At 41.0% G+C, this 27,654-nt stretch overlaps 1 protein-coding gene across 10 annotated transcripts in view; it reads left to right on the forward strand.

Annotated features, from left to right (window-relative positions):
- The window catches only part of RPTOR (regulatory associated protein of MTOR complex 1), a 503,724-nt gene extending 479,302 nt beyond the window's left edge, over positions 1–24,422 (forward strand). For all 10 annotated transcript variants that reach the window (XM_072645257.1, XM_072645259.1, XM_072645258.1 and 7 more), the window contains 6 exons: positions 8,354–8,460; positions 11,145–11,272; positions 17,920–18,006; positions 19,225–19,341; positions 20,290–20,419; positions 21,614–24,422. In XM_072645257.1, coding sequence (XP_072501358.1) covers positions 8,354–8,460; positions 11,145–11,272; positions 17,920–18,006; positions 19,225–19,341; positions 20,290–20,419; positions 21,614–21,682 — 638 coding nt within the window. In that variant the 3' untranslated portion in view covers positions 21,683–24,422. The remainder of the gene's footprint in view (positions 1–8,353; positions 8,461–11,144; positions 11,273–17,919; positions 18,007–19,224; positions 19,342–20,289; positions 20,420–21,613) is intronic.
- The last annotated feature ends 3,232 nt before the right edge of the window (positions 24,423–27,654 follow it).

Genomic DNA, 27,654 nt, shown 5'->3' on the forward strand with positions numbered 1-27,654 from the left:
GAATCCTACAAAATATGCTCCATGTAGTTCACAAGTTATGGTCTTAATTTTAGCCAAGATAATGGGTTTTTTTTCCCTCTTGCTTGATTTTTTATAGAATATATTAAATTTAGCATAGTAGTTTTAGCACTTTGCCCTTATTATCTGTTTCCTCTTCTGTATATTTTTCCACTTTTATTTATTTTAAATGATTTTTTTCAATCAACACGACATTTATTTTGAGTCCCTTCCCCCACTTTTAAAGTAGGAGCAGATTTTGAACCCAAGTCTCCCTGACTCTATCTAGCACACTGGCTAATGTTTCAGAATTGATCTAAATAACATAGAGTGTAGCTCATGAATCTTCTCCCTTTGTATTCACAGAACTTCTTTGGCAATTTCCTTATTGCCCTTTTTGGGGGCAGCAGTTCAGAAAATGACAGGTATTATTTATGTCATTTTATGAAGTATCTATCTAAGCTGGATAACAGAAAGGTAGACAGGATTCCTGACTCACAAAGTACCAGATTGTGCATTGTTCTCTCATCCTCCATCACACTGTGGATCCAGAAGACCACACTTACAATGCCCAAACCTAGAGATTACCAAAAATGATGGGCTTGCCCTCATATGCAGCCCAAGCTCCCTCTGGGGCTGCCGTTCCTCCTAGGCCACTTTCTTAGTGTTAGCCTTTCCTTACCAATGATTTTATAGTTGTTCAGTGTTTATGCCCATCCCCACAGCCAAGAAGATGTGTGCCCTGTGACTTTTCCCTTGGTACCAGTAGCCCTAATTAGAAAGTGTGTCCTCCTTAAAGCTTCCAGGAGAGAGAAATATGAAGGTCTCAACTGTTTTTTTGTGATGATTACAGCAGATCAAACTGGAGAAAATCATTGTCCGCAAATAGAGGAATCTAACTAGAAAACTGAGACCTTTCAAACTGCCACACAGAGTTCTGTCCACCTAACTCAATCAGTGATGTAAGGACAGTATCCATCTCAGGATTGCCAGGTTTATCTTGTCATATGGGCCGTAAATAAGCTGACAAATGTAAACACTTTGGAGGCACTTATCAATACCACTGTCAGTCTGCTTACTTCCTGTTTTGCAGCAGACTTTAAGGTGCCAGGCAATCCAAAATAACAATCAGTTTGACTCACAAGATAAATATATAAGCTGTCAGCTAAACTGTGAAGCCCATCGTTTCCTGCACCAGAATGAAACGATCGATTAGTCTCTGAGCCTTGCCATCACTGGTGTTCAGAAAGGGGAGATTAGTAAAAATCCTAAGCCAGCTTCAGCACTTAGTCAACATGACTGCTTGAACATTCCCAACAAAACAGAGGTAAATTTGCCAAACTTCTTGCTTCCTATTTTATGTGACAGGAGTGATTGCGGCATTGATTCTCTTGACATGCACTATCAAAGTGTACTTACTCTTTTTTATCTAGGAAGCAAGAAAACCATTTTTACAAGTAGGTCCTGCCATGTGCCCACCAATATAGATATGCATGCAGATGAAAGAGAGGGATAGAGTTCAATTTTATGTGCTGAGAACTTCGTGTGTAAATCTAGGTTGCAATGTAAGAAAAAATCCTCACATGCCTTTCTATGCATGCTCTAATGACACATCTGAACATTCCTAATTTTCCCTCTGTTTATTTTTTGCAGATGCCTTCTTCCACACCCTGCTTTTATTCCCTTAAAGTCTGCCATCTTGTTTCATTTGTGAAACTCAAGAAATGTTTTATATTTTGAAAAGACAGTTTTTTTTCTCTACTTAAATGAAATTCAGGAATTTGAAAATAGATCTTTTGCATTCTTTTAGACATATTCATAAAATAGGCAAGGAGATATTTCTGAGTATACCCTAGGCTTTCCAGCTAGCCAAAGCTCTTTTTTCCTGTCTCTTACCTTACCTCTTGTTGGGTAATAAAATCTTGAGACTTGGGAATGAAGTGCTTGGGTTCAACCAAATACTTTATTTTCCCTGTGCACATCTTCACTTCTGTTGTCATGACTATTACTGATTGACTGACAACTGTGTACACACCAGGGTCTATAAGAGAGAAGAAAGACATATTCCTGGTTCTAGGAGTACCCAGTATAAATTGGAGCAACAACTAAGAGATAAAGTTCAGGATTTTTGAAGTAAACCACAGTGATGTATCTCTGGGCATTTTTATTTGTTTTTTACAATGTTCTTTCCCTAGAAACTTGATTTGTTGATACTGCCATCTCTACTAAGAAAGTTTTCAAGAATTACTTGGAAAGGCTAGTGAAGTTCAAAATGACTGAGAAAAGGAGTTTGCTTCAAGCATGGTGGGAGTCTGGAGAGGAAGAATTAATGAAAGCACCTGAGACATCCCTCTACGAAGAAGTTTCCTCATCCCTCTAAAGGAGGCATTTAAATTAGATAATCTCCCCATCTCCAATATTGTGTGGTTCTATCAATAGACAAAGTGAGAAAAGGTCATAGGAAAATGCAGAACTGGAAAGGACTTCATAAGGTACCCCATCCAACCCCTTCATTTTACACATGAATAGAACTGAAGTCCAGGAAAGTCAAGGAACTTGCCCAAAGTTCCAGCAACCCTGAATATTAGAGGTAGAATTCAAATCTAAGACTTCAGATTCCATTGACAATTCTCATTCCACTATGCCACTGGGAATAGAAATAAAACATACCATAGAATAATAGACAAGATTAGAGTAGATCTTTTGATGGAGAGAATTCTGAAATTAGAGTCAAGACGACTGTTGGTTTTTTTTATTCATTGTTTTTGGAAATTGTATTCCCCTATTCACCCAGGCTGGAAGTACAGCACCCACTTAAGGGCTCAATCCCACCTGCTCCATTTCCAACCTGGGTGAGTTCATTCCTTACACAGTCCCATAGTCCCCCACTGCTCAGATCTCACCATATTGTCTTTCAGAGTTGTTTTGGTTTGGTTTTTTTTTTTTTAACAATGGTGTTGTTTTAAAAATTATTCTCCTGGTTCCTCTCATTTTAGGCTACATCAATTTATATGAGTCTAAACAGGTTTTACCGAAACTGGTCTTTTCATTATTTCTTATCACCATAGTATTTTATTACATTCATATATCATAATTGGTTCAGCCACTCCCCAATTGATGAATACCCCTTGTAGTCTACAATTTTTCATCACTACAAAAAAAAAGCTGCTATAAAGAATACTGCACATGTGGACCCTTTCCCTCTTTCTTTGGTCTCTTTGGGCTCCTACTAGCGGTATTGCTGGGTCAAAGAGTATACACAATTTAGTAGCTTTGGGAGGGAGGGCACAATTCCACATTGCTTTCAAGAATGATCCTACAAATTTCCTTCTCTGCCAATGGTGGACTGATGTACCTGTTTTCCTACAATCTCCTCCAATATTTACATTTTCATCTTTCCCAATCTGAGAGTGAAGTGCACTTCAGAGTTGCTTTGCACTCTATGAATGCTGACTCATTCTTATCATCCTCACTGGTGGATCAGTGTCATTATAGGTGAATAATGCTTAGTTAATTTGAAGATCACACAAAGTTGGAATGGTAATGAATTCAGGATCAAAAAACATCTTGATGGCTGGAATGATGTGCAAACAAGGTAAAATGTAATTCAGATAAATGTAAAATCCTACATAACTTAGCAATTAATATGAGACTAAAACAGCTTAGAGATCTTAGTTGTCTTCCAGTTCGATAGAAGTCATACATGACTTGACTACTCAAAAAAACTAATGCAGTCTTAGACTGACTTAATAAAAGCATAGTATCTGTAAGGAAGATGATGAGAGTCCTACTCTTCTCCACTAGGCAACAAATCCAAAGATGAATAAAAGACAGTCCTTATCCACAAAGGGCTTACAATCTAGTAGAGGAAATAAGACATGAACACAAAGTAGAGGGCATAAGATGAAATACAAAATGATAAAATTACTTGGGAGATGTAAGAATTAATTGTGGCTCAGGCAGTTTAGAAAGGTTTAAAGAAAGCAGTAGAATTTGAGTGGAATCGTGATGGATTTCAGTGGGCAGAGATGAAGCAGAAGGCATTCCTGCCTGTAAAGGAAAACACACACACACACACAAGGCGTTGGTGGGATGGGACACCCACGAGGAAGGACCCTGCTTAGGAATTGTTTTCCATTCAGGAGTATGAAAAGATCTCAACTACCCATGGAAATGCTAACTAAGCCCCATTGATGTATATGTTTTTTCTGGGTAATTTAATCATTTTATTAATAAGACCAGCAGGTTATTAATAAAAAGAATGGTTATTTTGCTACCTTTCTTAGACCAAAGGCAATCATGGTGGCTGACTTACAATTTATATACCCTTCCAATAGAGAGTGTTGATGTATATTTTTACTAATCATGTAAGTATCATTTTAGCTTTTAATGACTCTGTCCCCTTTGTGAGTTCTGGATAAAAATGGGAAAGGAGTGGCATGGTCTACTTCCTATTCTTGCCCTCTAGTACTAGTCCAAATTTTATATTTAACAGTTTACCTCCTGTTCATTAAATGTCAGTGTGAGGTACAATATGTCAAATACATATCAAATTACATCAGTACTTCCTTGATGTCTGTGGATTACCCAAAGTCTTGATTCTTTTAGTAGTCCTTCTTGATTACTTACATTTCTTTGGTTCTATTCAAAACCAGTAAAACATTAATTATTTAAGAACCTAGTAGAGAGAACTGCAAACCAGAAATTGATTCTGCACCTTAGTAGGATTCAGAGTTTTCACAATGGAGGTTCGGGAAGTCTACTGGGTTTTCATAAGTTAAAATAGTTCTGCTCTTCTGTAACAGATTTCTACCTGCACCTATACCCAAGAATTCACCCCCACCATTTTCACATGGTAAAAATGTGTGAATTAGAATTATAGGATCTTAATTGTTAAAAAGCAATGTTAGAGATCAACTATTCCAAACTTCCCCCTCTCCACCCTCATGCCTCCTTTCCCTAGTCCCTGAACTGGTCCTGGTCATCCATTCTTAGACAGAACCACTTGTTCTTGGAAATGAGCTCTACCAGGGCAGACCTTTCCATTGTTGGATTGCTATAGAGTGGAACTGTTACCTACTTTGGTGACATTGCTAGACTTCTATTAATGCTGCCCACGATTGCATGAACGTTTTGTTAGATCAATGCCTAGCCCGTAGTAGGCACTCTATAAATGTTACCTGAATGAAACTCCCATCTCCTACCAGGAGTAGTGATCTGTGCCTATGATTAATAGGGAAGCATAGGCTGATGAATCTATTGAGTGAGCTGCAGTGGGCTAACTCATTCAGATGTCCACACTAAATTGGACATTAATAGAGACAGCTAGATAGTACAGTGTAAAGAATGCTGGACCTAGAGTTAGGAAGACCTGAGTTCAAATCCAATCTCAGATACATACTAGCTGTATGATCCCAGGCAAATCACTTAACCTCTGTTTGCTTCAGTTTCCTCAAATGTAAATTGAAAATAAAAATAGCACCTACCTCCCAGGGTTGTTAGGATTGAATGAGACAATATTTGTAAAGCACTTAGCACAGTGGCTGGCACATGGTAGGTGGTAATATAAACGTTGATTCCCTTCCCTTCCTGTCTAAGAGCAGAGCATCACCAGATCACTTAAGGAGGAGTGAATCAACCCCGATCAGAAATGGGTCCAGTCAAAGGTCCCATGCCAATAGTGGGATTAGCCTAGGAGTACTAGGCCCTATACTTCTAACCAGGCCAAAATAGGGAGAACCGGTCTTTAAAAATAAGAAAAGGGAAAGAGTATTCTAATTAATAGAAATGTCCAGTAACTTCCATGTGTTTCATTCCCTGTGATTGCCTGTTAGATAACAATGCTGACCATCTTTGACCTTGCTTTTAAGATTCTTTCCTCTTTTGCCCATTACTCCTATCTTGAAATTCACACACACACACACACACACACACACACACACACACACACACACACACACACACCTTATTTCACCCAAGTACCTTTTTTTCCTCCATTCATTTTATCAGCATCATCAGAAGGCTTAATTCACTTCATTCATTCACCAGCGTAATTTCCTCAGGCTTTATTGAGGCCTAAGAAAGTCATCTCTTCCTGAACACAAAGTAGAGAATAAAAGAGTTATTCTTCACAAATAACCCTATCTGGTAGTGTCCCATGCTGGAAGTATTTAGAAGATGTCATGTTTTTTCATCTCAGCTATATGAAAACAGGCAGCAATGCATTAGAAATTTAAAAGAAAAGGATACATTCTTCCTCCAAGATAGTAGAACCTGCCAGTCAACCACTCTTTGAAGTTTATCTCCAATTTCTTAGGCCAGGAATTATTTTTATGCATGAAGGAATTTGTGAGTAGAAATCTATACAAGTAAGCATCATATATGAGGTCAGCCTACCTCCCAGCACCAGAAGTGAAAGATAATTGATAATTGACTGCCTTCAGAGCAAACCATTTAGGGAAAATCTTAGCTAATGTGAACAAACCCTTTAAAATGAAACATATATAGAGAATGAGTTTATCAATTAAGTTTGTATGTAGACGGTTATATATTATAGGACAAGTCTTGGGAGCCTGAGTAGGCAGTATGTCCCAAAGTGAATATCCTTTGGGGCTAATTTAGGGATATTTATGAATGGAAGAATACAGAAGTGTGGCTATTTCACTTGGTGTCAGGCCCTCCTAAGAGGAAATGAGATGTCATCCTGATACATTCTACCCCACTTCAAAGACTGCTCACAGTGGTTTCTTTACATAACCACTCAATTGCTCCATCTTATCCCTTTTACCACTTCAGTATCTCTGTACTCACACTGTACCCACTCTAGTCTAGGTCCTTATTATCTCCCACCTGGATGATTGCAAAGGCTACTAATAGGTTTCCTTGCTTCTGGTCTCTTGCTTCTCCAATCCATCTTCTACACAGTTGCCAAAGTGATGGTGTAGTACAAAAGCACAGGTCTGACCATGCTACTACACTTTGATCAAGAAGCCGTTAGATTAAAATACAGTCTCCTAGCTATAGCTTTTAAAATTCTTTTAAGGTTCATTGAAAGCTGCCTTGCTAGCCATCAGGTTTTTAGGCTGATTACACGCTACTCTACCTAACACACTCTACTCTCCAGATAAATAGGCTACATTTACTGTATGATCATATTGTATTCCTCTAGTAGAATATAAGCTCCTTGAGGACACAAACCATCTCAAAAATGTGTGTGTGCGTGTGTGTGTGTGTTCAACAACCAGCACAGTATCTGACACACAGCAGACACTTAATAAACACTCAATACATCCTTGTTGGTCCATCATTTGATTACCCACAAAGGCTGAAATTCCATTCAAGAGTTGTTTTTTCTGGAGAGCTAAAAGAAAATAGTTCTAATCACCACCTCAATAAGCTCCCTTTTAATTTCAGGGAGTGGGACAGGGGGAAGGATTAGGGATTGTTCCCTTTAATTTAATTTAATTTAAATGTTCATTCTCACCCATCAGTCCATTTGATGAGTGTTTAGTAATATCTTGAGTTTCCAAACCAGTCAATCCATGACTCCATGAGAATGGAGAACTTGTTACTTTGTTTAGGCTGGCATGATTGAGACTAGGCAGCAACATATTATCAACAAAGAACTATGTAAGAGAAGCACTATAAAAATGATTATTCAAGAAAAAAGTATGATCAGAAAATAAAGCAGGTCAGTCATGAGCCCAAAGACAAGGATAACTGATGGGATGATGGTGTACTAAAGTAGTAGTTACGACTGTCAAGAGATCTAGAGGAGGAGCCCAACATGCTGGGTAAACCCACAGTAGAGGACCTAGGAAGAAAATGGACTTAAGGATCACATACTGAGAAGAAATGGATAGAACATGATCCACATCATTGGAAGAAGGCCCCAAACCCTTGAGATCTCAGGTCAAACAAAACATCAGATATGAAGGTTGCTATGTCCTATCTCTTAAACTAGTCCATTTCTTCTAACCTGAACCTGAAAGTCTAGCAACGTCATTCCATTTTTTTCTCTCTTAAGCTATTTACCCCAAACAGTTTCTAGCACTTGTACGTAGTACATAGTAAGCCTTAATAAGTACATGTTGATTTGTTGATATGTGCATTATGGTAATCCAAGTCATGGTTAACCTTTTACAAATTTTATAAATACTTAAAAGAGCATGTTCACCCTTCTTTGGGATCTAGATCCTGAGCTCAGAAAATAAATTTTCTTTTAGTCAGTTTCATGAGGTTTTTGGAAATGTTTGACTAAATGCGCTAATTACGCAAGGCTTGCTTTCACCTATGACTCTCTAAATCAGTGCTGAGGGAATTCTCCATGTAACGCATACTCTTTGTTTCTCTATAGGAGCAGGTATGGTAGTGGACTGGGAACAAGAGACTGGCCTCCTCATGACCTCAGGAGATGTACGGATTATCCGAATCTGGGACACAGATAGAGAGATGAAAGTGCAGGTAAAAAATACTGTGCTTGTCTTGACTGGTGGAACATGTTAGCCTGCTCCTTTTATCATTCTTTTAGAACCCTGGCATTTTTCTCAATTCCAGTGCTGCCAAAGAGAGTGTATCAGCTATTCTAAGATGCTTCCAATTCAGGGTGTTTGGGCACCAGTTGTAGAGATCGTAGATTCAGATCTGAAAGGAGCTTTCAAGTTCATCTTGTCCTACTCCCCCATTTTATAATTGAGGAAAAGTGAGGCCTTAGAGGTTTATATAACTTTCCTATGATCATATAAGTAAATAAGTCTTGGAACTAGGATTTGAACTCAGATCCTCTATTTTCAAATTCAGCCTTCTTTCTACTGTACCTCATAGATAATGTGGACCATTATCATCTCAGTTTTCATCTTTTTTTTTTTTCCTGAAAGTTCAGCTCTGCCTTCAACTCTCTCTTAAGGTTCCTCTTCTCTTTGTAATTATAGAGAAATAGATTCTACCTTTCCAAGCAATGCATCATCACTAAAAGGGAATTGTGGTAAAACTTAAATTATTTCAGGGAGGAGGCAAGTTCTACAGGAAAAAAGCCTTCACTATTGGGGACAAATGAAGACTAGACTTCAAAGCTTATAGAAGTTAATTACCCCTGGATGAACATTAATTATGACACTTTGACCCTACATTGCAGCGTAATTAAGCCTATGCTAATCCTAATTATTTCCAAATATTATTTTATCTGTGTAAATTAGGGAACATCAGAAATCAGTAGGGTGAAAATATTTTAAATTAAAATGATTAATTATTCGACTGTGTGCTTCTGAAAACATTTTTTTTATTTTCAATTTTAATAAAGAGAGAGAGAGAAGTAAATTAGTTTTGCTCAAGACACCCTGGAAAGTTGACAGAGGGCCAAGAAAGGAGGGAAGAGAGCTAATGTAGGTCTGGTCAGAAGCAGCAGAGGGAGGGGAGCCAGATGCTTCTCTCAGAATAGTGTTTGAGATGACTTTAGAGTGCAGGGGTTTCCTTTATCCCCAGAACTTCATGAGTTGAGAATTTTTCTAAGGGTGAGATTTCTTTTCTAGGGGAAAATAGTTGTTTTCCACTCTCAACTCACATCCTTGACCAACTTGGATCCCCAGCTTAGATGTTTGGTTAGAAAGAACCTGACATTGTCAGAGAAGGACAAGTATAGTGCATGTGCTCCCAAAACTAAAATAGAAAAAAGGTGTGAAGTGAGCTAATGCAATGTGTGGAGGGCCTGATTATTTCCCAGTTGTTAGAAGCTGCCCTTCCTTTTGTAGCTGTTAAATTAAAACTATTTTTCTTTCTTACCGTTATTTCCTTTCTGTGGCAGGCAATATTCTCATTGGCGGCCACGTGTGCACCAGGTGGGGAACTGCAGCTTGCAGAACTGCCACCTAGGGCACTGGCCCGATAGCACCACCTTCACACTTTGCATTCTCATCCTCTGGACACCTTTGACCTTCTATTTTGGAGCTTGTCATCTTTTGTTTCACACTCCCTCTTGTTATTAAATCACTGCCAGTGGAACTGCACAGCTCTAATTGGCATCTTTTTCTGGAGAAATTGTTATTCTCGTTAGGAAAATGTTCCCCTGAAATGACAGATTTCTTTTTCTTAGTAAAATATAATTCCTATACTGAGGAAGTCACCCTCAACCAGAGGGAGTTTGAGTTCCCTAGAGGTTCTGTTTCTTCATCTTTGTTTGAAAGGCCTCTGCTAAGGTATAGAACAGATCGAGAGATACAGAAAAGCTTCCCCTAACTAATCAATGGTTTTATCTATTTGAGTTTTCCCTTCCTCTCCCCTGGTAGTATTTTCTTTCATAGAGATATAAGGATGCTAATTACAGATTTGTACTCTGATTTGCTGCATAGAAAAATAGTATTCTTTAATGGGAGCTCCTAGTTAATGTGGTAATCTCTAGCTTTTCATATATGTTGGATTTCTTTTTCTATGTGTCTGTTAATTGCAAAATCTTTTTATATTCCTGAAAGCATTTTTCTCTCCTGTGGCCCATTTTTTTTTTGTCTTCTGCTCTTTCCTATCAAGCATTTATCACCACTGCTGCCCTTCCAGCAGCGTTTATGACCATCAGGAAGGGAGGGGGAGGGATGCTTTATAGGAAGGAAAATTCCTCCTGGAGATTTTCCTTAACTAATTAGAAGTTTTAGGAAGAGATAACGAGGCTTCTTCCCTGCCAAATGTGCTTTGTCTTTCTTTTTAGGAAGGGTGGAATATATTGTTAGAAAGTTTAATTGGACCTGAAAGACAGTCATTACTAGATTGTGTTTGTGAGCTACATGGTCTCCTGGGAGATGCATGTTTATAGCTTTTCCTTTCCAGGCTGGTGGAGCTGAGGTTCAATTGGCCTATCATTCATACTGTAGGAACGAGTGCCTCTGTGCTCTTAGAGTTTTCTTACTTTTCCCTTCTACTCCTAGCTTCCTCAAGACTTTCTGACTACTTCTCTGGATGGACATAACATCCCTGAATGTCACACAACAAGGGAGAAGGAGGGATTTCAGTCAAATGCGTCAGGTTATTTTTGAAAAGACTAATAGGGGATCAGATAGCTCCTTCAGCATTCTCAAGAAGCCCCCGGGAATATTCCTTATGAGAAGACTACACTTAGATGCTCTGCAGTTGTCTACATTTTGATCTCTCTCTTTGTACCTTAGGATATCCCCACGGGTGCAGACAGCTGTGTGACAAGCCTCTCCTGTGACTCTCACCGCTCACTCATTGTGGCCGGCCTTGGTGATGGCTCCATTCGGGTTTATGATAGGAGAATGGCACTCAGTGAATGGTAACTCACCAGAGCTTGCCCACTCTTCTGCTCTTTAGTGGTCTTTTTCTGCTAGGCTCACTCCAACTGGTACCATGGAAATACAGGGTCAGTTCAGTGGCATGTTTTTTTATATTTCTAGGGCCAGCTTTCCTCAGGTACTCCCTTCACAGCTCCTACAGATGCTAAATATGGGACATTTAGAAAGACAGAACAGTGCTCAAAAAACTGACCAGGCAGATTCCCTGTCCGAGAGGTTACTGGTGAGAACTTCAGGTGCTCAGTGTGCTGCTGTTTCCCCTCCCCCACCGAAAGAGACTTCCTACCCTTCTTGGCAAAGGTCTACAGATAGAACATAGCCTTTGTGGTACAACTCTCTAGAGTATCTGGCCATAAATGTTGGACTGAAGAATCTTGTAGAAGCTATAAAAGCTTCCATTCAAATTTCACTTGAAGGCATTTATTAAGAACCTATCATGTGCTCCACTGTAAGGATACACAGATATCAAGAAAAGAGTTCTTCCTTCTAGGAGCTTACCTACGAGAACACAGGGTATGTACCCAACATGTTATAACACAGAGGAGCATAATACAAGTTAGAAAGTGAAAGAGACAATGGAGAGAAGAGGCAAAATGAAAAGCAAAAGATCTCTAAGATGTGTGGTAGAGAATATGTAGTGAAATGAGGAAACCACTGTAAAAGAAACATAAGGCAGATTTCATGCATGCATGCCCTGTAGGAACCTTATGATGAAGTTGGAGAGATAAAACATAAACCAGTTTGGTAACACTTACGTGCTAAACTCTGTGGTACTCAGTGATTCAATTCAGTAAATATTTATTAAACACCTGCTACATGCCAGGCACTGTGCTAAGCAGTGAGGATGCAGATAAGAACAAGAAAGACAATCCCTGCTTTCAAGATGCTTAACAGTCTAGTGGAGGAAGCTGGAAAGCGAGGGAGCAGGAGCTTCACCAGAGGGCACTGGTATGGGGGCATCATGTTTCTAGGAGTTCAAACCATGTAGAGGTGCAGATAAAAAATGGAGAGTTAGCTGAAGATTCTAGGCAGACATGGTACTGACTGTATGTGCAACTAGAAGAGAACTTTGGGCTGGATTAGATTAATTAATTAGAATGAGGAGTTCAGGCACCACCTTCTTCATGACACCTCTTCTGATCCCTCCATCAGCTAGTGCCTTCCTTCCCAAACATGTTGTTTAGTTATGCCTGACTCTTCATGACCCCATGGATCATACTGTCCATGGAGTTTTCTTGGCAAAGATACTGGAGTGGTTTGCCATTTTCTTCTGCAGTAAATTAAAGCAAACAGAAGCTAAATGACTTGCCCAGGGTCACACAGCTAGAAAGTGTCTGAGATTAGATTTGGACTCAGGCCTTCCTCACTCCAGGCCCAGCACTCTATTTACTAAGCTAAATTACTTCCCAAACTACTTTATAATTAATTATTCTGTATTTGCTCTCTTTACATTTATTTTCCATGTACTTTCTAATGTACTTGTCTCTTGTTAGTATGTAAGATCCTTTTCAGAAGATATTCTTTCATTCTTTATATCCATATCCTCAATGCCTAACACAGTGCCTGGTACATAGTAGGTTTTAATAAAAGTTTGATTGATTGATTGATTAGCTAGGCATAGGGTAGGTATGCCAGTCAGTCAGGAGGTATTTGTTAACCCCCCTACTGTCCCAAGCACTGTGCTAGGCTTTGGGGATACAAAAACAAGCAAAAGAAAAAGTCTCTCTTTCCAAGAAATTTACATTTTATATGGGAGACAACATGCACTTACATGATGTATAAAATAAATACATAAATAAGAAGTGTTTTTGGAGAAAGGCACTAGCAAATGGAAGGATTAGGAAAGTGTTAACGTAGAATGAGACATTAGGAAACTACAAATCCTAAGAGAAGGAAGTGCGTTCCAGGCTTGGGGAGCAGGCTGTGCCAAGGCATTGAGATGAGAGATGGCTCATTGTTTGTAAAACTGAAGGAGAGTAATATGTGACAAAGTGAGATGGATGAATTGACACTTTGTAGTAGAGAACTTTCAAATCCAGCCAGGGAGTTTTGTATTTGAGCCTAGAGGTAATAAGATAGTAGACATGTTCAGGAAGTTCGGAAGGACAGAAGGACCAACCAAGTCTGAACAGGAGCTAGAAGGAAGAGCAGTAACAGATACCGGGATTTTGAAGCCAATTGAAGGTGACCAAGTTGTCGATTGGAGATGAATCCACAGGTTTCCCAGGGAAGCTCAACTTGAAATTAACATGAATGTGTAGTGGGTGAGATGGGTCTTCTTATGATACTCTGCATAGGGAGCAAGAAAAGAGAAAGAAAACTACTGTTCTCACTTTCTCACACTCCTTACTGAGGAGTCACCCTCAGGAATTCTAAAAAAGGACAGGGGTCACCAGAAACCTTTGCCGCATAACAGCCTGTTGGGTCCACACACACCTGGGGACATTTGCTGGCAAACTCCCTGAACCAGCTTATATCAGAACCAATGGTTACCTCCACTCTCTAGAACTCTCAGTTCTCTCCCCAGCCATCGCTCTTACATTAACCACTCTCTCCTCTTTTCTTCATCCTAAGCCCTTGGTGAACCAGTTCCACTTTATACTGTCCTTGTCTCTTGATTCCCTGGCCTCTTTATCATGTCCTGGATTACACCTGGCCAAGCCTGAGCCTTGGATCACTGCCACTATCTGCTGCCTTCATTCCTATACATGTGCTGCTGAACAAAGGTGAAGGAAATCATACAACCATTCAGCCTGGGTCCACTACAAATTTGTGTTACACAATTTAAACTCTCTACTTCTAGGCAATCCCACCATACCTCCCTTATCAATTCAATATCCCACTTTCCACAGTATCTTTCTCGGTTCTCCAGGTTTGCAAGCTGAGTGTCATTCTCAACTCCTCACTGTCACTCACCCCCATCTCCAGTCTGTTGCCAGGGGCTGTTGATTTCACCTTTGCAACATCTTTCAAATATGTTCCTTTCTCTTCTCTGATACTGCTGCCACACTAGTACAGGACCTCATCAGTTTTTGCCTGGACTGTTGCAATAACCCTCTGGATGGTATCCCTGCCACAGGTTTGTCCACATTCAGCCACCACATTGATTTTTCTAAATCCATCCCCATACTCAGCTTCATGGCTCCCTATCATCTCCCTTATCAATTACAAAATTCTCTGGTATTCAAAGACCTTTCTAACTTAGTCCCTCCCTAGCTTTCCAGTCTTCTTATGTCGTGCAATACCTCCAACCCCTACCATACTGTTCAATCCAGTGACACTGGCCTCCTTGTTCCTCAAACAGGGCATTCTCATCTCTGAGCTCCAGGTATTTTTGCTGGCTGTCCTCCATGCCTACAGTGGTCTCTCTCCTTATCTCTGCTTCCTGGCTTCAAATCTCAGTTTAAATCTCACCTTCTACAGCTAAGATTTCTTGGGCCTTCCCTTTCTTTGCATGTTGTTTTCCCTATAGATTGTGAGCTCCTTGAGGGCAGGAACTGCCTTTTGCCTTCCTTTGTATCCCCAGCACTTTAGCACAATGCCTGGCACATTGTGGACACTTAATAAACGCTTATTGACTGATAGACTAACCAGAGACAGACATAAAGAACAAAGATGGCACTTAATTTTTTTAACCTTTACCTTCAAGTAATCAGCATTTTTATTATTGCCTCGTATTTCAATGTATAGGCATAACAAAATCACCAGTTTTGGCTTCTAAAGCATGGACAAATCTAACCATTTCACTTCTCTGACTTAAAAAAAAAAAGCTTCAGTGACCCCATTGTCTCTCGGATAAAATACAAATGCCTCAGCTTGGCAGGTTAAAAAGCCTTTCACACTTACCTTTCCAGATCAGTAAATTATTCACCTTCATACTTTATGTTCTAACCAAACTAGCTTGCCAGCTGTTCCCAGAACCTAGCACTTCTCTGGCCTCCTCACCACCTCCACACATGCATTCATCACACATGTCTGGAATTTCTAATTCCTACTAACTTCCCACCTCTTTAGGCACTTTCTTCAAGGGTCATTTTAAGTGCCACCTCTCTCTCTCTCTCTCCCTCTCTCTCTCCCGCCCTCTCCCTCTCTCTCTCCCTCTCTCTCTCTCCCTCTCCCTCTCCCTCTCCCTCTCCATCTCCCTCTCCCTCTCCCTCTCCCTCTCCTTCTCCCTCTCTCTCTCCGTCTCCCTCTCTCTCCCTCCCTCCCTCCTTCTCTCCCTCCCTCCCTTCCTCCCTCCTTCTCTTTCTCTCTCTCTCCCTCCTCTATCTCTCTCTCTTCTCTCTCTTTTCTCTCTCCTCCTTCCCCCCCCCCAGTTTTCTTTATCCTCAACTTGGTTGTGTAAATATTGTATCTTCCACCCCCACCCACTAAGAATGTAAGCTCCCTGAGAGCAAGGACTGTTTCCTTTCCATAGTGCCTAGTAAAAGCTTCACAAATGTTTAATGAATTGGCTTCTCAGCTGACTAACATCCCAAGCTGACTGAATGGGGCACAGTGATGCCCCTGTTGCACTGTGGAGTAAATGATCATCACTGTGTTCTCAGGGAAAAAGAGAAAAATTATGTTCCACTTCATATTTTGACCATGTATTGCCTCCTTGCCCCAAAATTTCAGTGATTTCCTCCCTTTGCCCACAAGTAAACACCTCAGTCTGATCTTCCACATTCTTCCCAATCTCCCTCTTATGACTATCAATCACCAAAGTTGTACTCAAACCAAACCAGTCTCTTTCTCAAAAATGCCATGTTCGTTGTCACCTCTGAGCCTATGTCCATGCTGTGTCACATGATTTCACCTTCCTATCTGCCTCACCGCATACTACCTACCTACTATCCAAGGCTCAGCTTAACCCCCACCTCATCCAGGAATCCAGTGGTTTCTCCTTCCTCTCCTGTTCTGCAGTACTGTACCACTCAGACCTATCATCATGTATTGAATTGGACTGGTATTTACATATTTTTCATCTACAGGTCTTGCTCCCTAACTGTCTCCTAAGAGTAAAAGTCCCCTAAGGGCAGAAACAATCTTCCATTTCTTTTGTCCCTTGCAATGCTTACTAAACATATGGACTCACTAAATAGGTAAATGAAGGAACAACTGTGTCATCAGAAAATTATTATTTTAGGTTAGGTGAGATCAGTTTGTAGGAACATTAGAGACCAGCTCGACCAATTCTCTCATTTTATAATTTAGGAAACTCAGGCCCAAAGGGGTTGACTGACTTTTCCAGGGTTACGCTGTCAGTGAGATAGAAGCCATATCTATTGGGAACAGGGCCAAAATTGCTTGCCTGAGTTTGGCAGTGGATCAGTGTTCATCCAGAATAAAACTGGATCCGAATTACTTTGAAAAATAATCAAGCATTGACTCAGTAGAGTCAATGAGAAATGTGTACTTTTACGCTTTTTCACTGGGAGCCATTTATTGTTGGATACGGCTAAAAAAAAAGTTTAAAAAGAAACAGGAATGTCATTAGACCACCCTAGATGCCTCTCCATTTGTAAGGTTCCCAGCACAAGAGAAATACTGCCTACATTTTGTGCCCTTAACAGGAGAGCCCATACAATGAACAGGCACAGCAGCCACCTTTGTCTGATTGGAAAAGGTGGATTCACCTCCCTACTAGAAGCAAACAGACTCAGTGGTTACAAGTTAGTTACAAGTCTGAAGACCTAGGTTCTAATCTTGTCTCATTAATGACCTCTGACATGTCATATCTCAGTTTTAAGAGGTATAAAATACAGAACTTCATTCCTGCTCTTCATTGTTCTACAGGCATGTTTGTGAGAATAAATTAGATACTGAGATTTTTGTAGGGGGGAGGAGTTAACACACGCATGCACATATGTGTTTGTTGGAAGCATTTGAAGGTTTTTGGGAGAAAGATGCTGTGGAAGTATAAGGCACTCAGCAACAAACTCAAATGGAACAGATGATTTAGAGAAAACACTGAAGGAGAAAATGGAACATGGGCTTTTATCCCTTCTTCCTTGACCTACCATTTTTGCAAGAAGAAAGGACTTGAAATTAGAGCTGGAACGTTGTCCCCATGGCAGACCCATCAGATTTCCTGAAGGCAAAATTACAAGTATTAGGACATTATTGGTCACTCTTTCTCCCCTGAGACCACCCAGGCCTACCTATGTGATCCTGTGTAAATCACTTAACCCCTACCTGCCTTGGTTTCCTCCCAGTAAAATGGGGGCAATAATAGCACCCAGGGTTGTGCTAGAGCCAAATGAGACATTTGCACAGTGCTCAACACAAAGACTGATACATAGTAGGTGCTTAATAAGTGTTTATTTCTTTCCTTTCTTATTAATTACTCCATTACCCTCAAAACAGAGTTAAGGTGCAGGGAACTGCGCAAACTCTCATGTCATTTTATTTTCTGCACCTTGGAAAACAAGGGGAAATATAGACCTGTTTTTCGCCTATAACGTTTTACCAGCCAACTCCCAGATGTGTGGTAAGAAGAAATGTTCAGTTGGCCTTTCTCTGATAGCCCCCTTATTGTACCCATCAAGACCAAGGACCACGAGTCTGGACAGACCGTTCTAAGCTGCGCCTAGGTTTTTCAGTCACTAACTGAATGTCAAGAGTCCACCTTCTCTCTCTTCTCTAGCCGAGTTATGACCTACCGAGAGCACACTGCCTGGGTGGTGAAAGCGCACCTCCAGAAGCATCCCGAGGGCCACATCATGAGCGTCAGGTAATAAGCGTGGAATATTTATGAGAGATTTTGCTGTAAAAACATTATTTTCCTCTCCATTAAAAATATGTGTCTGGTATTTAAGCAGCCAGGAAATGACAACACTTCATTTTGGCATTTCAGGGCAGTCGTTAACTTCTGCCTGCAGTGGGCCAAGGGGCCACTGATGAGGGCAGGGGGTTAGCGACAAAATACGTCTGTGTCTTCCAGCCTGCCTGGCCTTGCTTGTTGAATTCTCAGGGCATTTTCCTTGGCTAAGCTTCATTTCAATCAGTAAGGGGAACAAAGTGGGGAAACACCCCAAGGGAGCAGGTGAAATGCCTTCTCCACAGCATTTGTTCCCCTTTCTTCCCTTCCACGCATCAGGCAGACAGACTATAAGGAAGGAGAAGGAGCAGTACATGTCTGTGGAGCATATTGCTGTGCTGGATGACTTCACCATCTAGCAATTTTCTGCTCATAAATCCATGTCTGTTGCTTGGTAAATACTGTGCTGAGAGTAGTGAATATTTATTTGCCCATTAAAGGGACAGCAGAATGTAATTTACTATCACAAAGCCACCCTGCCTTCTCCACGGAGCTGCTCTTTTCTTCTTATTTGTAGAAGGCAGGAGGGTATTAAAACTCTCCTGTGCTGGAAAGGGGGCTTAACAGCATAGCTGTCACATGCATGCTCTCATTGTGTCATCACTCCCCATCCCATAGAATCTAATCTTCCTGACTAAATAGAAAAGAAATAACCCATGCTCTCCTTATTTGGCCTTTTTTTCTGATCCAAAGAGGATTCATACTTTCTAGAATGGGCAATGACAGTTGCTGATCCCTAGCTACCCCACACCTCTTTCTCTTAAAAAAGAAGGAAAGAAAATGAGCAGTTCGCACAGCCCTGGTTTCCTAAATGACTGGCATTTTAAAGAATGCCAGATTTTCCATGTTAGTTAATTGACTATCATTCAGAGTCCAAGATATTTTAGCCTTGTACAATATTTATGTAAATAGAGAATCAGAGTCTTTTTTTCATGTACCAGAATAAAGTGCCAGAATAAAGGATCTTATTCCAGCCTTGAGATTGCACCTGAATCCCTGCAGTCCTGGTTCTTAGTACTTGGTGAAGTGTCTTGGCCCAGAAAGGTACCCATAGTCTGCTCCATTGTCAAGGGAATCCCTTCCATCAGACTGACCCAAATCATAATGCTTGAAAATGTTCCCTCTTGGCAGTGTCAATGGAGATGTACGTTTCTTCGACCCCCGAATGCCTGAGTCTGTGAATGTTCTCCAGATAGTGAAAGGACTGACGGCCCTGGACATTCACCCGCAGGCAAATTTGTTTGCATGGTAGGTGCCAGTCTTCTCTCTTCTCTCCCCAATAATCCTTCTTGAGAGAGAGAGAGAGAGAGAGAGAGAGAGAGAGAGAGAGAGAATGCCATCCTCCCCCCTCCCCACACCATGTACTGCCACACTGTTAAATCCCCAAGAGGAAGAGGAAGAGGTGTCCTTGTGCCCCACTTTATCATCCATAAAGAAGATGCAGAACACATCTTCATTGCCTCAGTGTAAATAGCAGTTGCTTTAGGGAGGAAATGGTTCTAACTTCATGAATCCAGAAGGCAAAGTCTCTACTTCCCTGTTGCCTTACAAAACTCTAGGAATTCCAACATCCTCAGAGCTGAGGAACTCCAAGGTGAGAAGAAAGAAATGACAGATGACAAAGACAGCAAACAAATGCCTCTACCCTAGTTTAAGATGGGAGAGCAGTGAATAGTAGTTTCTGGGCTATCAATTAGTACCTGGCCCCACTGTTCCCTCTCTCTGGTTTTGTCCCTCATCCACTGAAATTGGATCTGAGACCCTTACACATAGAGATCTTATTCAAAAGTACCCAAGGTGTCAAAGAGAGACACAAAGGTCCATCTCTAAAGAGAGATTGCTGAGTCTCAGCATCCATATTATGAGGGACACAAGAAAAATCTATCTCCTGGCCTTCTGTGCTGATGAACAGTGTTATTCTAGGGGAAAACAGTTTTAATCCAGTCTCAGTAATGTATCTTTTCCAGCAGTCTCTAAGTGAATTGAAGAGAAGGTCTATTTGTCTGCATTGCTGTTTAGCCCTTCTGCTCAGTTTTAGAGACACACCCCATTTTTGCGAGTGGCTGAGGCAAGGCACAGAGGAAGAGAATTTAGTTTAGATCCCTCTTGCCCCCATTTCACCCCCCACACACACACACGTATGTGCAAAAAAAAGCAATCGTGACTTATACATGTTCTCTCCTTCCCGTCCTACAGTGGCTCAATGAATCAGTTCACTGCTATCTACAATGGGAATGGAGAGCTGATCAACAACATCAAATACTATGACGGGTTTATGGGACAGAGAGTTGGAGCCATCAGCTGCTTGGCTTTCCACCCACACTGGGTCTGTATCCTTGTGTCAGGATTTCTGTGGTTGACTTAATGCTTTGCTTCGTTAAACTGAACTTGTGCTGACCCCCAAGTGGAATTAACACAGCTATCTCCCAGTGCCAAACAGCAGCATCCATTCATTTGCCTTTGCCCCCGGGGTAACCCCAGCCTCATTCACCTTGTTTCTGGGACCAGTAGACCCCATGAATAAATGATCTGTGCTTATATTCTTCTGCCCGCATTTACCTCCTGAGAATCCTAGGAAGCCTCCTATGTTGCTGAATAAAAGACAGCCTGTGGAGCTCTTCAGGACAAACACTATTACTGATACATTGACCTTGAACATAGGTTCAAAAGCAGGAAAATCAACTTCATTTGGCCTTCCCGTGGAATGAAACCAATACCCTTCAGTGAACAGTGATATTAGATTCCTGCTCCCACTTTCTCCTTACAAAAGCAACCCAACAAAATCAGTAGAGTTAATGGTGTTCAGCCTTGCTACTAATAATAATCCATTCAGGTAGTCATGTGCTTTATTTTTTTTTTTAATTAACCTTCTTCTAGGCTGAAACTCAAACTCAGGAATTTTTAACCATTTTTGTGCTTCTGGAGCAGTCTGGAAAAGCTTATGGACCCCTTTTCAGAATAATGTTATTAAATGCAAAACTAAAATGCATAAGTATTACAAAGAAAATTAATTATATTAAAATACTGTTAAAATATTTTTGAAAATGTGACAGACCCAGGTTAAGAGCCCCTACTCTAGAGGATTCTAGACCCAAGATTTCTGCTGAAATGTATTGGATGAATACACAGAATCTGTCCCCATAGGATTAGCCTAGAAATAAAAATGCTAGGCACTATGGGTAATATGCAAAACCCCCATAATGGAAGACAGGTAATGCATTGTCCCAGCTACAGGCTGGCAGCTAATAGCCACCATCATTTCTGGGCCTGCCTGGAATAGCAATGTGTACAGCAGGATTAATGAAAACCTTTAGGTGAGAGACAGACTATGCACACCATTGCAGTCTGTACCTTCTTGGATCCATTTTGGATCAAGATAGCCAGATGACTTCATCAGTGATTTGCCTAGCACTGCCCATAATGCTTTTTTGTGCTCTGCTTCTCCGTGCATGGGTCCGTGTGTGAAAGCGTGGGCTAAGCAAGCTGTTTATTCCTCTCTTGTTTGCCTTCTCTCCTGCAGCCTCATTTGGCGGTTGGAAGCAATGACTACTATATCTCGGTGTACTCCGTGGAGAAGCGCATCAGATAACAGGAACCTGCAGCCTCCCCAGAGACGGGGAAGTCCTTCCCAGGCAGGGCTGTATCTCTCCTGTCATGTACATAGTGAAATGATCAACTTGAATGTCTAGTGTCAGCTGCTGCTGCAACCTGTAACTTGAACATTTGTTTTCTTCTGACTTAGCTACTGATGATTTGAGGAGAGACAGTTGCCTGCTTTCTTTTGTTTTTGCTATAATGTCTAGAAAGTACAGGAAAGGGGATTTTTCTTCTTTTTGTTTTCGATGGTTGCTTCTCTGCTAAGAACACAACTTCTGGGCTCAAAGGACTTGAACAAATCACACCTGTTTTGTTTTTGTTGCCATTTTGGTTGAGGTTTTTTGTTGTTGTGTTTGGGTTTTTTAGGGTGGGGAGGGGGGAAGATCCCATTAGTTTTGTGTATTTTTATTTTGCCAGAATATTAGCTAGCAGATAGCTGAAACGCTGAAGTCCAGATTGACCAGGGGCTCACAAGCATGTGCCCCGGCTGTCTCTGCAGACAGTAATGCCTGATCTGGCCTTCCGTGGAATGAGCCCCAGACACTGGGCAGTTGTGATGAAGAGAGGCGAGAATGAGCCATCCATGCAGTTTCTCCCCATTTCTCTCCCTTCCTACACAGTCAGGAATGTGCTCAGCTTACTGAGAATGTTTGAGGGTAGGAGGTAAGAAAGACCTAGAAAAGGATCGAGTGGAAACATCCTGCTCAAACTGGACATGTGAGTGGGAACCCCAAGCCAGACAACCTTAATGTAAAGAAATGAGGATGATGAGGGATTGTTCACCTTCACCTTCTTGCTGTCAGCCCTACTCTGACTCTGTTTTTTAAGTTGTTCTCTTTCCTCACACAAACAAATCCCATCAGCACAAGGTGCTTTGCTGGCTCTGGACAGATGACAGAACCCCTTGGTTGTTATAGCTGCTGCCTTAAACCACCGGGTTTCATTTCTTGCAGAAGTGCTAATATTCAGATTACTGGCAGGCTCGGTAATTATATACCCAGGAGCATGCCTATCAGCTTGTGTGCCCACATGTGCATGCTTATGTGTACAAGAATAGAAAAGCAACTGTACTCTTGAATCACAGTGGGTCAATGATGGGTAATTTTTTCCAGGACAACACATTCCCTTGTTCCTGGTCCTTTCCTCCCATATCCTGGTATAACTAAGATATGCATCTTGCAGTCTGTAATGCAAAAGAGACTTCCCCGGTGAATGCTTTAGGGTATGGGTGTGTAGGAGAGTGTGTGTGTGTGTGTGTGTGTGTGTGTGTGTGTGTCTGTGTGTCTGTGTCTGTGTCTGTGTCTGTGTCTGTGTCTCTGTGTGTATGTGTGTTGCGTTGCATGAGCAGCCTGAGAGAAAGAGATATGGGAGGTATAAAGATAATTTTTTCCCTATTAGGTGCCAGAAGAATGTAAACTTAAGCAGTGTTTGAGAACAAAAATGGCATTTGCCAAACTTAACCACAATGATGATATTTTGAAAAACGTTTTTTTTTCCATTTTTCTTTGGGTATCACGATTATTCATAGGCTAATGTAGTGGCCTAATTAATTCTGCCAATAATGAGACCAATAATAGTGATAAAAAAAAAAGTGATGAAATATTTTTGTTCTCTTTATTATGAAAGGCAGTTCAACCTCACCCGCAGGATTCTGTCTGATGGAGTTATGACTCTATTGTCATGGGTAAAATGCCAGGGAAATTCCTTGTCTTGGGTTGCCTCTTAGTAAGTTGGCTATGAAGGCGCTCTCCTGAGGAGGTGCAGGCCAAATGAATTGCCCCTTCTAGCCACTCTGCAATAAATATGTACCTGCTAAAAGAAAAGTCATTGTAAAATGTTGATGCTGAAATTCATGGTGAGGGAGACTGCCTCCCCACTCAGAATGCAGTTCATCCTCCTGACTAACTGCCTTGGCCTTCTACAGGAATGACTAGATCAGGTTGGATAAAATCATTATTGTATCAAGAGGGCTATAGGACTCCCCACTCAACTCCATGGCTAGAAAAGGACAAACAGCAAACCATTGTGGAACTTTATATAAATGTAGGTGATTGCATTAGCAGTAGCTGGTAGACTGTTGGTAGCCTGTGCAAATGATGTGTCTGTCAGGCTAATACGCTTGTCTTCATTCATTGTGTCCAAATTCAGCATTGAACCAACCAGCCTCTACTGAACTGGGAGGTTCAGAGAAAGTCCTGAGGGGGATCCACCATTAGGTGTTAATACAGCTTCTAATCTGCAAATAACTGACTAACAAAGTTGAACTCAAGAGATTTTTAACCTAATATGCATTTCTCTTTGTTCTGAGACAAAACCATTACCTGGCAAAAGTAGATGGTACCAGAAGGAGAAAAAAAGTTTTTCTCCTCCTCCTGCCTGCAGTCTCCAACTCATTTCCAAGTTGGCACAGCCAGGAGTGACTAAGTAACTTTTACGGTTAGCTTTCATCTAGTGTGTGCATGCATGCGTGTATCTGTGTGTATGTGTGGGTGTGCGTGCGTGCGTGTGGGTGTGTGTATGGGTGTGCACGTGGGCTATATTTTCAGAGGTTTGATGCGAAAATTCAATCATGAAGTTAACCAAGGCTCTAGAGAGCATCCTACCTAAAGGTTCATTTATCTATTTATTTTACAAAAATTAAAATTAAAAAAGACTTTTAAAAAATGGACTTGTAATGTGAAAGTAAGAACAATGACAAAGAATAAACTGTTAATAAAAAATAAATGCAGAAATAGCTGTCCTCAGTTTTCTTCTGAAAGGGAGATATAGAATTGCTCGATAGCATAACAGCACCATCAAGTCACCTCTCCGTGGAAACTTATGACGTACAAATTGTTCTCATTATCCTGTAAGAGAGAGTGCAGTGATAACGATGCCCCATATTACCAGACTAGGAATCCGAGGGTCACAACTCTGTTGGAGAACAGTGGCGACAAGGCAAGATTAGGGGCGGGAGTGGGGGACCGCTGTGAGGGTGGTCACAAACACACAGACACAAAGAATGGAAGGCCGGATGGCCAAATGAAGAGCTGTGCCCATGGGCTCCCTCGTCAAACACAGAAAGTCATTCTAGCTGTGACGCTGAACTCTCCCGCAATCCGTGATGCTGGAGTTTTTATCTGAAGCCATTCAGAGTCTTTCTTGGACGATTAGAACCCTTGAGAAGGAAGGCCTGACCCCCTAACTCACGCTGTGGCAGAGTGCCAAAGAAAAGCCCCTCATGTTTGATGGCGCACCCAAGCAACAAAAGTGAACCTTTTTAACAGGCACATGCCGTCTGTTTGGGAAATCCGAGTTCCAAAAGGCAATCTTTAAAAACTCTTGTTTCTGGGTTATTGACCCTGGGTTAGGTCTCGGTTGGTAGACACACCTGCTTTTGCCCCTTCAAAATAGTTGGAAATCATTCTGAGGGAGCGATGTGGAAGAAAATTCCGCATTCTTTGTTTTAGGCACGTGTCTGCCAGAAACAATTTTTGTTCATTTAGATTAACCTAACCTAAGTAGTTGTGCTTAGAAAGGGAGCCACGGACAGGTATAGTCATCCCATGGCTCTAAAAATTTTGTTACGCAAGCCATTTCAAAATTAATTATAGTCTTCAGAACGGTAGACCACATTCCCCAGTGAGAACAGTTTCAGTGCTTAGGATAAAGCTCAGTTAACTTTTTGTTTCATCAAACAGAACAATAGTCACTTAATATTGTATCATATCCTTGGAGAATAATTTTCCTGAGATTACTCAATCACCTTTGAGGATTCAATTCTAGGTGAATTTAAGAGATACTTTCATTAACTAAAGTCATGGAAGAGGCTTTTTATTTCTCCTTCAGAGAACATGTCCAGTTGCCAAATTTGGTGTTTTCTATCTCCTCTCCTTTCCATCTCCTTTATGCCCTAAAGAACTAAAACCTTTTACCTTTGAAGCTCCTGCCCTGGAGGCCTCCAGGTCTGAATGCTTCACCTGTGGCAGCCCACTCTAGAAACCAGTTACTCCAACCATCTTCCCTTTACCATCTTCCCTCCTCTCCCAAACAGTTTTCAGTTATAGAACTATACCCAGATCAGACCAACACTGCCACTGCTCTGCTATTGAAAAAGGTATGTTAATCTACTCTCTTAGATTCCCACTCATCCTCCCCCAGTAATTTTTCAGTCCAAAATACCCTTTCTTGACTACCCTCCCCTATAAGTATAACTCCCCCTTTAACAATTCTTCAGGGCAAAGACTTTCTTTGGCTTTTATTTTTGTATCTCCAGTGCTTGGCATATAAATAATCATCTTATGTTTTGCCACTCATTCATTCTTGTATTTGTTCTACCATATTTCTCACATCCATCCCCTTCTCACCACTAGAACAGTCCCATATTGGGCCTTGCCTAGACTGTTGTGCAATAGCTTTCTAATTGATCTCTACCTCAGGCATCTCCTAGGCCAATCCATTGTAGACAATGTCACTCCCCTACTCAATAAACTGCAGTGGTAACCTATTGCTCTTACTGTTAAGTATAGACTATTGTTTTGCTTTTCAATCCTTGCACAACCTGTCCCCAATCTACCCTTCCAGCCTCATTATACATTATTTCCTTTCTGTCTCTCTATAATCCAGCCAAATTGGACTTCTTGTTCCTCACATAAAACACTGTCTCATTTCCAAGCTTACGTACTGTCCCAGTGCCTAGAATGCACTCTCTTATTTGAGCCAACTTTTGAAAGAAAGAATTCTTTAATACATGGAAAGGGCATGTCAATCTATTCTCCACTCACTCTCTCCCCCAGTAACTTTCCAATCCACAGTACCCCTTCTTTGCCCCTATTTCCCTTCTTCACAGACTCCTCCTTTCAACAGTCCTTGAATGTGAGAACTATCTTAGCTTTTGTTTTCCTAAGTCAGAAAAGAATCTTTCTTCGCCTCAAGACTTGCCTCAAACACTGTCCTTCTACATGAAGCCTTTCTGGATCACCCATCTACTAAAACACTTCTCCCAAAACTACATCATATTTGGTTTTCATTTATCTGTATATACTTGTCTCCCTGCATTCATTGTAAGCTTGAGGTTGCCATTTTTTGGCCTTGTATCTCTAACTCCTGGTCCATTGCCTCATGATAAATGCTTATGAATTGGTTGGTTATTCATAACTTGATACGTATCAAATTCTACTTCGTAAATATCATTGAGACTTGGTGAGATGGGACTCATTAATATAAAATGCCTTTTAAAGAATATGCCCAATTAAAAAACAACAAAAGAATTTAAAGCATCAATAGACTAGCACTGTATATTACAAAGACTGACTTGTGAAGAAATTTGGGTACCAGAGGAATAACAATCAGGCGAAGATCAATGAAGGGAGAAAGGGAATCAGTTTTGTTGCATGGGAGGATTATAGGCCATGAGGATCTACAGAAGCAAATCTGCCCCAGAGGCATTACACTCTTCAGACATCTCTGGGCACTCTCTTGCTGTCTTGGCCAAAAGTAAACCATCTAGCAAGTGTTTTACTTGCCTTGATGAAGAAGGAATAGTTAACCTTTCAAAATGTGGAAATAACAAGGGAACTGCTATTCTGGACCTATGATTCTGACTGATAAGAGGAACTAGTTGCTGAAGTAGATATGTTTGGAACCCTAGGAAGGGATCCTTACTGCTTGGAATCCATGACACACACATACCAAAAAAGTCTGACATGCTAAGACTTTGACCAACTCCACTTTGGGGGTTATAGAGTTCAGAGAAAAGATAAATAGGATCTCATTGCCTGAACTTCTCCAGGGGAAGTCAGCCCAAAACAATTCTGATGAGGAAAAAGAAAAAAGATCTATGTGGGTGCCAAAGGAATATAGTTACCAACTGAAATTCATTAACAGTGCATGTATAGACAGTGGGAGCAAGAAGCAGGCAAGGGTGAATATAAAAGAGCAGCATGATCTTTCTTGTAAGGTTATAGTCAGGAATGCCAAAGTTCA

This window comes from Notamacropus eugenii, chromosome 2 (assembly GCF_028372415.1).
Source record: "Notamacropus eugenii isolate mMacEug1 chromosome 2, mMacEug1.pri_v2, whole genome shotgun sequence".
Taxonomy (NCBI): domain Eukaryota; kingdom Metazoa; phylum Chordata; class Mammalia; order Diprotodontia; family Macropodidae; genus Notamacropus; species Notamacropus eugenii.